General features: G+C 38.1%; 1 protein-coding gene across 1 annotated transcript in view; it reads right to left on the bottom strand.

Annotated features, from left to right (window-relative positions):
- JMJD7 (jumonji domain containing 7) overlaps positions 1-10,966 on the bottom strand; it is a 107,665-nt gene that overhangs the window by 41,411 nt on the left and 55,288 nt on the right. Inside the window, exons 4-5 of the mRNA XM_053697826.1 lie at positions 7,299-7,355; positions 473-568 (exon numbers count right to left, since the gene is read on the bottom strand). Of these exons, the coding sequence (XP_053553801.1) occupies positions 473-568; positions 7,299-7,355 (153 nt within the window). The remainder of the gene's footprint in view (positions 1-472; positions 569-7,298; positions 7,356-10,966) is intronic.

Here is a 10,966-nt window from a genome sequence, read left to right as displayed (position 1 = left end):
TGTCTGTGTGTGTGTATGTCTGTGTGTGTGTATGTCTGTGTGTGTGTATGTCTGTGTGTGTGTATGTCTGTGTGTGTGTATGTCTGTGTGTGTGTATGTCTGTGTGTGTGTATGTCTGTGTGTGTGTATGTCTGTGTGTGTATGTATGCGTGTTTATGTATGCGTGTATAAACTGTATGTTTGTATATATGTGTGAATGTGTGTGTGTATGCATGTGTTTACTTTAAACCAACATTAAAACACTTTAATAAAAGTGACAAAATACTTTGCGATAGATATACCAGATGCCAGGGTTAGGGGATTGTAAAGACTTTAGCAATGGGGTTTAGATGTCACATATTAGGTAATTCTATCTCATTCATAAATATGGGCTATTTCCATGATATTACAGTGTTGCTAGTGTGTGATCATTACACATATACGGTGTGTGAGTGGGGAATGTAAATGAATACAATAGAAGAGCTTGTATTACCATATGGAATAAAAGGCCGATCACTTGGTGGGTGCAAAATAAAATGTTTCTCTCCCGAAACCACACAGTACAGATTCTCATAATGATCTTTATGTACTGCAAGGAAAGAAGGGGAGAGAGGAATTATAAATTACAGACAAGTCTTTATCGTAATATATCTGCTCAATCTCTAAATGATCATTAAAGGGACATGGAAGTCAAAATTGAACTTTTATCATTGAGATAGAGGGTACAATTGAAAAAAAACTATCCAATTTATTTCCGTTAGCAAACTTACGTCTTACTAAGCATCTTTCAATAACAGCATATTCAGGTATCCTCAGCAAAGTGCACATAGCACTACATGGTAGCAGGGTTTACAACAATATTTGTAATTATATAATACATACAATACTAAAGACAGATGCATGTGCTGTAAACCTACCTGAGTATGCTCTCTTGCAAAGAAGCTTTTTTTTAAATTGTATTCCTTTCTGAATTAGGAAACTTTAACTTTGACTTCCATGTTTATGTTACAGCTCCACTTACAGTACAAGCATCTGTGTATTTTTTTTAGTACAATTTTTATTGAAATTTAAAAAAAGTGCAACATAATTATAAGCATGAACACAGATGCAATAGACGGTTAAATGTCAAGTACATCAAAAATATACTCTCACCATCATTAACATGTTCTAGTGTTGTTTCCAAATGGCATAATATAAATCCATTTGTAATCGATATCATACTGTACATATTCTTCCATTGCATAAAGATGTTTAAACACATCAATAATGCATTGAGTTGCCTGCTTCTTCCAATTCCTAGCGATTCAAAGCTTAGTGGCCATTAGGGTATACATCAGTAGATGAATCAGTGCCTGGTTATTAAAAATCCTATTAAAAACAGGGGCACTTTCATTCATCAAACTTTACATTTCACTCGTTATATTCCTATAAGATCCCCTAAGGGAATTACAAAAGTGTAATGTGTAGAAATAGAAAAAAACTTTGTGAGTTATAATAACATATATAAGCCTGTAATTATACTTCTATATTAAATCTCAATATCCGGGATCACCTATAAGCGATTATCTTCTCTTCGTCACCTAAATCCCTGCCTCTTTTACTTTTTACCCTTATTTAAAAGCAAACAATTTGATTAAAGAAAGCTGTAATGGAACCTACTTAGAATCATACTCTTCATAACTCTTTGCTGATTCAACATATACATTAATCAAAGGTTTTTAAATGGCCTGATGGTTCTGCTAGATATCCTCCCTTAAGATACGATTTATATTATTTCATACAAAGTAAAACACTGCATTCGCCAACATAGAATTTAACCCTGTAAAGGAAGAGATAGCATAGCAACAACAAAATTATTTCAGTTTAAGACCTAGATATAACCCATCTAAGAATGCAACTGAGAAAATCTGATACAACTTCTAAATCAAATATCCCCAAAAAAGTGACATAATTAAATAATGTTTATCTATGAGACGAATATATCGCAGTATAAATAACTGGCCAGCAGCTGAACTCTCTACTCCCTTCTGTTAGCTTATGCAGTTTAAAGAGACAGACTTGAGTATTTCAAACAGATACTTATATACATAAAATGTCCCATCAGATCCAGGTTATTTCATGGAAAACAAGAGTCCCTGTTTTTGGGCAGAAGGAGTAATAAACAGTTAACACACTGAAATCAGTTGGTGCTTTTTACCAAGGATTTCACATTAACTTCAGGATATTCCTTGAAACTCTTCTGTGCTGTTCATCCGTTATGAATTCATATATGGAGTTATGATCAACAGTATCTTTAAGACTTCTCACTGTTTAGCTATTGGCCATACAGACATAAGACCTAATTTATCCCAACATAAACATTCAAATGTCATTTAAAGGGCAACTTTTATATTGATTTAGTAGTTTATACTATTAGAAGTACTAAAAAAAAAAAAAAAAAACACCCCAAGTGTTGAAGTGGGATTTCCACAAGATAGGGCTTTGGCAACCGTACTGCAAGAGATACCAGTCTCCCAGCAGTAACAAATATCAAAGTGAAAAAGTTAGATACCGTATCTCACTATGCTGGGTGTTTCCTTTTCCAGGCTGCAACACACAATGAACTTGATCCAGTAAAGCAAGACAAAGAGACAATTTTTCAGGTAGATATCCTGCAGGAATTCCTTTTTCAGGTGAACACCGTGAGGTGGGAGTGACAAACCTGGATCCCTCCGTGCTCAAGTCGCCCCGACCTACTAGCGGCAAAGATCACCTTCAGGATATTCAAGACCAGGAAGTTAGTGACATCACCTCCAGTCCCAGCTGAGCCGGGCAGCCTCAGATGTACTGTCAGGTCCTTATAGGGTAAGCCTCTCTTGTGCCACGGCTCCTCAACGTACCTCCGACATATCCGATACGGTGACGGCTGCCGGCAAATATCTGCACTTAGGGGCTTCCGACGCTCTGGTGATGAAGTCCAGAAAAAATACCCAGAAAGCCTTTGTGGGAACAGGCCAAGGGATTGTTAGCGTGGAGCGAGGGTAATCCGGCTCACAGTTTCACTGCCAAACACTCACAGCGTGTAACGAGAGCTCCGCATCCAACGGAAGTCCCAGTCCCTCACTCGTTTTGTTAAAATACTTACCTTTTAATCTTGAAAGCTGCTCCAGCAATTCCCCCTCCTGCCGCTCGTCACTTCATACGACAGCAATGACGAATATGGAATCCTCCAATTAGAGGAAGCCGGATTCGTTATTTTTGACATATGCAGAGGCTTGCAATGCACAGGGGAAGTGCTGGAGCGGCTTTCAAGATTAAAGGGTAAGTATTTTAACAAAACAAGTGAAATGTAAAAGTTTGATGAATGAAAGCGCCCCTGTTTTTAATAGGGTTTTTAAGAACCGGGCACTGATTCATCAAACTTGACATTCACTTTAAAATAAAAAGAGACACGAGTCAAAAATAAACTTTTATGATTTAGATAAAGCCTGCAATTTTAATCAACTTTCCAATTTACTTTCATTATCATTGTGTGCTTAGTATTTTTATATGCAGACTCTCTGATGCACCAGCTCCTATTGAGCATGTGCAAATGTTTACAGTGTATCCATGTGGCTGTCACATGACACAGTGGGCATGGAAATGGAATGTCTCTCAAGTCAAAAGTCTTCTATAATACCCATGCAGCCACCATGGGTTTCATTATTTAATATTTTTTTTTAATAATAATTTTTATTAAGGTTCTCCAAACCGTACAGAACAAATTAATTTCAATGTGAGAGACTGATGCACACATACAATAAGAAATGCTTAGCACCATATCATACTGTAGACAGTACAAATGAACCACATTGATTAATGATATTCACGTCTGTTAGTACAACATAAAAAAACTCCTAGCTGATAATGAGGGCCACTTTTGGACGCTTTCAACACTTAAGGCCTATAGGAAGCAAATGATAAATTGGGGACCACTTTTGGATCCCATCTGGGGGTAGAACCTTATATTTTTTTGTTTGTATGTAAAGAGAAATTGATAGGCCACTCATGAGCCATATACTTAATATAGAAACAATTGTAATTTGCTAACCAACGTGTGAATTCCAGACAGTAACATAAGTATTGTACGCTATACCACACAACTCCCTAAAATATGCAAAAATAAATATGAAACATACCCCAGCTGGAAATTTGTGGCCACTCTTGGACCACAAACTTTGAAAATACATATGGGGTAAATGTTGGGGTATTTATCAGCTGGGCCCCTCTGGGACCCCACACACTCATACATTTCTATATAAACATAAGTATAAATTATACAGGCCACTTTTGGACCTTTAACAGTATAGTCAAACCGTTGAATATGATATATTCCTATGATTATATATATATATATATGTGAATACCTATATCCCCATCAACTATTATTAGAACCGGATAGGATATTGTTCCTAGATACCATACAGGAGCCTCTCGTAGACCCCTAGTATTTCACCTATTGTTAAAAAGGGTATTTTAAGGGAAGAGAGATATAGGGTCACTTTTGTACCCACAATATTCTATAAAGAAAAAATCTTATTAAGATGTGTAGAAAACATTTGGTTCACCATTAAACTATGTGACTATAGAGCCGTTAATATCATAATTTTATCTATTGATTGTAATATTTATACATATCCCCAGTAGGTTGTAGCCGCTTTTGGACTTCTTCATATAGTATATAACATCAGCTCAGTAGAAGATATGGCACTGAAATTGGTCTCAGGGCCCCCCTTGGGCCTCCTGCAAACAATATTTCAAAATAAAAAAGGTGCATAAACTACTTTCGGGCCTTTATATAGAGCATAGAAACACCTAATGTTTCAAGCATTATGCGTGATAAGCAAAGAACTATACAGCCCCTTATGAAATCTCTAGCTAAGTGTTGCTCAAGTAGCTACCCTTACCTACAAGCAAGGAGTCAGTGCTATAGCTATACAGGGCCGTGCAGGACTATTCCCATAGAGCTATAACCAAAACTGATTCTAAATAACATATACAATTAACAATGCTCCCTCCAAATAGGAGTTTAGAAATGCATTAAAAATACTGCGAAGAATATAAAAAAAAAATGCACACATAAAATATTAAAGGTAACATTACAAACCTGACATAGGGTAACGTCATAAATACCTAACGTTTAGAAAAATGCTTATTTCCTCCAAAGGGGAACTACACAACAATGCAGAGCCAAATGCCAAGACTATGTAGATATGGAGACAATTAATACATCGATCACAGCTACCAGGATATAGCTGGGCTGGGAAAATTAACATTTGAGGTGACTAGCTTGCCAGCATGGTCAGCGGTCCCAGGATACAACCCCTAAGCTAACCCACCCCTGTTCTTCAGACTATGGGGACTAATGGGTGTAAAATAGACTGAGCGGTCAGCCACGGACTCCAAGCTGTAATAGGGCCACGCACAAGGGAGCCAGGCGCTCTCCCCGGCACCGCCAAAGCCTGATAATCTTCAAAGAAGTAGGGGTCAGTGCCACTAGTCTTTTTAGGAGAATTCCCTCTTATACCAGTAGCGTGCGTTTCAGGAATCGTAAAGCCGGCTTCCTGCATCAGAATTAGCTCTCTGTCAACTCTCATTTCCTTCTCCTGCATAATGTAGGTTTGCAGCTGCTCCCACTGAGAAGAAACAGCCTGATCTGCTTTTAATTCAGGGTCTAGCCCGGTAGGTTGAGGTTCTGCCATAGATGATCCCGTAGCTAGTTGTAGCTTATGTGGGATGCAGGGAGACTTGACTTCAAAGCAGGCAGATTTACATGGCAGCACAGAGCGCACACTGTATTGTGAATCCGCCCGTAGCTCCCCTGCCTCAAGCACCCAACTCTGTATATAATCCACTGCAGGGAAAACACAACACTTATTCTGTTGCGTGCCATCATGCTGCAGGCAGGAATCCATCTTCCCGGCCATCTTAGACTCTGCATTGTTATCTTCTGTACCCTGAGCCTCTGCAATTGCCATGAGTCGGTTAAATTTAGCAAATAAGGCTTGCGCCTTTAGACATAGGGACTCTTCCATGGTCAAAGAAATGCTATAGATGTTAGGCAGAAGACTTCGAAATTCTCTGCTTACCCGGTTTCCTGAGCTCTCTCTTCTTAGAGGCCGCCAGAGATACTTAGCGGTCCAGTCTGGGAAGTCCTGTTATATTATGAACATAGATTTTTATATGGTTCCATTCAGCAAAGTGTCCCCTGTGTCATGAGATATAAATTTTTGCTGGATGGCTATTTATTCTCCAGATTACAGGCTGAAGGTAACAATGAGTGACAGAGCTCCCAGTTTAGCGGCCATCTTAGACCTTAGCCCGGACACGCCCCATTAATTAATATTTTTAAGCACACAGTCTCTATTTAAATGTATAACTCCAGCACTTGTTTTAATGTAATACTGAACATGAGGCACAGCCACAACCACAAAAGAAGTACTGTTCAATAAATAAAGTCATATTGTTAAAGGACCACTAAATGCAGTAGTATTGCATAATTAACAAGTGTATAATAAAAAGACAATGATTTAACACCTACTCTGAGATTCAAATAAAAATGTTTTTTTTTTCTGGGAAATTTTTTATTTCTGCCATTTTCCAGCCCCTTGTATCATGTGACAGACATCAGCCAATCACAGACTAATATATGTATACCCTGTGAGCTTGTGCACATACTCAGTAGGAGCTTTCCCCCCAGAAATTTGATAATGGAAGTAAATGACTTGAGTGCCCCTTTAATAATACTTCTATATGCAGGAAAACATGTTAAATAGGCTCTGATGCCCAAATACGCATTGTACGTAATAGTTTTGTGCACAAGTATAGTTTGGTATGTAAGAGTAAATATTAACAGGACAGTAAATTCAAAACTAAACTTTCATAGTTCAGATAGAGAATACTAGTTTTCTTTGCTCTTTTGGTAGCCTTTGCTAAAGAGCATACCTTGGTAGGCTCAAGAGCAGCAATGCACTACTGGGAGCTAGCTGCTGATTGGTGGTGGTACATATATATATCTCTTGTCATTGGCTCACACAATGTGTTCAGATAACTCTCAGTAGTGCTTTGCTGCTCCTTCAACAAAAGATACCAAGAGAATGAAGCAAATCTGATTATTTTTTTTTCTGAGAATTGTTACAAATTGCATGCTCTGTCTGAATCACAAAAGAAAACATTTTGGTTTCATGTACTTTAATGCAAATGCCTATACATTCAGTGTAGTTGCTCATTACTTGACTAATACAAATGCTGTCACTGTGTTACAGTACAAATTTAGATATCAGTGGATCAGTTGTACTTACATGAAGTCACTGCTGCTGACTCGCCCAGCCAGAAATTAACAGCATCTGGCCTTTTTCCTATAGAGAGAAAATAAACATTTTACGTACAAATTGTTCAAATAGAGTTGTTAAAGGACAATGTACTCAGGCAAGCAACATAGCTCATTTTATTCATTACAGCTGTAGAACAAATGGTCTGGGCTCCCCCACTCTCCACTGGAAGATGTCTGCTGTTGCCTGTTTATATAGATGATATATAGACAATACTGCAGTACTGAACTTTTCTATGTAGGTGACAGTTTCAATAGGCAAAAATAAAATAACAAAATAAAGGGATTTATAAACAATTTAAAGGTACAGTAAAGTCGATTGGATAATGCATGGAGATTGCAACAACTTTCCAATTTACTTCTACTGTCAATTTTTGCCAAGTTCTCTTGTTATCCTTAAAAAAAGTAATCCTAGGTGAGCTCAGGAGTGTGCACGTGTCTATAGCCATCTGGCAGCTATGTTTGCAATAATGTTTATGGTACGGTTATATATTAGTTGCAAACACTGTTGCCATAGACTGCGAAATACAGGTGCATGCTCCTATCAGCCTAACTAGCTTTCCTCTATAACAAAGGATAAGAAATAGTAAGTCATTTGGAAACTTGTTTCAAATTGCATGCTCTATCTGAATCATGAACATTCATTTTATAAACACTCCAGAATGTAAAATAGATTATTGGAGACATGCTAAAAGAAAAAAATGTTTACACCATGAGGCCCATTTATCAAGCTCCGAATGGAGCTTGAAGGGCCGTGTTTCTGGCGAGTCTAAAGACCGCTGCTCCATAACCCTGTCCGCCTGCTCTGATGAGACGGACAGGAATCGCTGCAATTCAACCCGATCGAGTACGATCGGGTTGATTGACACCTCCCTGCTGGAGGCCCATGCTGGTGCAATGCTGAATACGGAGAGCGTATTGCTCTCCGCATTCAGCGAGGTCTTGCGGACCTGATCCGCACTGTCAGATCAGGTCCGCAAGACCTTTGATAAATTGGCCTCCATATGTCCCTTTAAAGAAAGAAAGTCACTTGTTATTCTTCACTGGCAAAAAGATGTGGTGGAGAAAGAAAATACTGAAGTGTTAACAACTTCTTTACTCCCTGGTTTAGATATTTTCATAAATACGACATAAACCGAAAAAACAAACCCTCTATAACAAGAAACCTGACCTTCAAGTGACTATGCTACAGAATACCAACAATCAGACATATCCCACCCCTTTTATACCAACTACTTCATCAGATTAAAAAAATCAATACTCTCTGACTGTAGATTCATGGCATAAAAATATTCCCTACACCCTCATCAGGACTAAATTGCATTTTTTATCTTGATGGCCAACACTTCAGTGTCTATGCGTATTCTCCAGATCAGTTATAAACTATTTATGAGGTGGTATAGGAATCTCCCAGCGATTAAAACATATCTTCCCAGGTGCTGGACCTATGCTAGAAAGGTTATGGGGAACAGGGACCCCTGTTTCATATCTGGAACACAGTAACTTAACTCGTTATTTTATTTTTACTTGTTTGTTTTTTTATCACCAAATTTCCCCCAAGACTCAACTGCAAGCTGAAGGGTAGGTTGTTCCGTATTTTAGCTAACAATAAAAAACAGCTTATCTTACGGCATTGGTTGTTCCGTATTTTAGCCAACAGTGAGAAACAGCTTATCTTACGGCATTGGTTGTTCCATATTTTAGCTAACAATGAAAAACAGCTTATCTTACGGCATTGGTTGTTCCGTATTTTAGCTAACAGTGAAAAACAGCTTATCTTACGGCATTGGATGTTCCGTATTTTAGCTAACAGTGAAAAACAGCTTATCTTACGGCATTGGATGTTCCGTATTTTAGCCAACAGTGAGAAACAGCTTATCTTACGGCATTGGTTGTTCCGTATTTTAGCTAACAGTGAAAAACAGCTTATCTTACGGCATTGGTTGTTCCGTATTTTAGCTAACAGTGAAAAACAGCTTATCTTACGGCATTGGATGTTCCGTATTTTAGCTAACAATGAAAAACAGCTTATCTTACGGCATTGGATGTTCCGTATTTTAGCTAACAGTGAAAAACAGCTTATCTTACGGCATTGGATGTTCCGTATTTTAGCTAACAGTGAGAAACAGCTTATCTTGCGGCATTGGATGTTCCGTATTTTAGCTAACAGTGAAAAACAGCTTATTTCTTCTGTTAAGTGTGATCAGTCCACGGGTCATCATTACTTGTGGGATATTAACTGCTCCCCTACAGGAAGTGCAAGAGGATTCACCCAGCAGAGTTGCTATATAGCTCCTCCCCTCTACGTCACCTCCAGTCATTCTCTTGCACCCAACGACTAGATAGGATGTGTGAGAGGACTATGGTGATATATTTAGTTTTTATATCTTCAATCAAAAGTTTGTTATTTTATAATAGCACCGGAGTGTGTTATTCCTTCTCTGGTAGAATTTGAAGAAGAATCTACCTGAGTTTTTCTATGATTTTAGCTGGAGTAGTTAAGATCATATTGCTGTTTCTCGGCCATCTGAGGAGAGGTAAACTTCAGATCAGGGGACAGCAGGCAGATTAATCTGCAAAGAGGTATGTAGCAGTTTATCATTTTCTGACATGGAATTGATGAGAAAATCCTGCCATACCGTTATAATGTAAACTCAGCCTTGAATGCAGTAGATGTAGCTGATATCAGGCTGTCATGTATGTATATTTTACACTTCAGTCTTCTGGGAAATGGTACTTCTCTGGCTTTTAAACTGTATACATAGACTTAACCTATTTTGCAGGGACTTGCAATAGGTTTTAAATGACAATTAATTATTGAGGTAAAACGTTTTTTTGCTGGCATGTAAAAACGTTTTTTTCTCTGAGGTACTGGGTGAAAAAATGTTTTGGGCACTTTTTTTCCACTTGGCAATAGTTTTGATTTAAATTAGAGCAGTTCACTGATCCCTCTCACTGTTATGTGTGTGGGGGAGGGGCCATTTTGGTGCTTTCACTATGCATCAGAAAAACTCAGTCAGAGGTTCATTTTCTTCCTGCATGATCCGGTTCATCTCTACAGAGTTCAGGGATCTCAAGAGTCTTTTTTGAGGGAAGTAATCATTCACAGCAGAGCTGTGCTGATTGTATTGACTGTGATATAAAAAACGTTTATTTGTGTATTTTTTTTCTGCTGCCTGGGTTAGTTATCATTTGCTGAGGGGAACAATCCTTTGCTAAAACTGTATATTCTGACAAAGATTGATGCTATAACTTAATTATTTTATCTGTTATAATATTTTCTGTGCTTCTTAAAGGCACAGTTCGTTTTCATATTATTTGTAAATTACTTTGAAAAGTATTTCCAAGTTGCTGTTTATTTGCTAGTGTGTTAAACATGTCTGATTCAGAGGAATATCTCTGTGCTATATGTGTTAATGCCAAAGTGGAGCCCAATAGAAATTTATGTACTAAATGTATTGATGCTACTTTAAAAAATAGTCAATCTGTACAAATTGAACATATTTCACCAAACAACGAGGGGAGAGTTATGCCGACTAACTCGCCTCACGTGTCAGTACCTGCATCTCCCGCTCAGGAGGTGCGTGATATTGTAGCGCCGAGTGCATCTGGGCGGCCATTACAAATCACATTACAAGA

Source organism: Bombina bombina, chromosome 1 (genome assembly GCF_027579735.1).
Source record: "Bombina bombina isolate aBomBom1 chromosome 1, aBomBom1.pri, whole genome shotgun sequence".
Lineage (NCBI taxonomy): Eukaryota > Metazoa > Chordata > Amphibia > Anura > Bombinatoridae > Bombina > Bombina bombina.
This window is presented reverse-complemented; position numbering and strand designations above follow the sequence as displayed.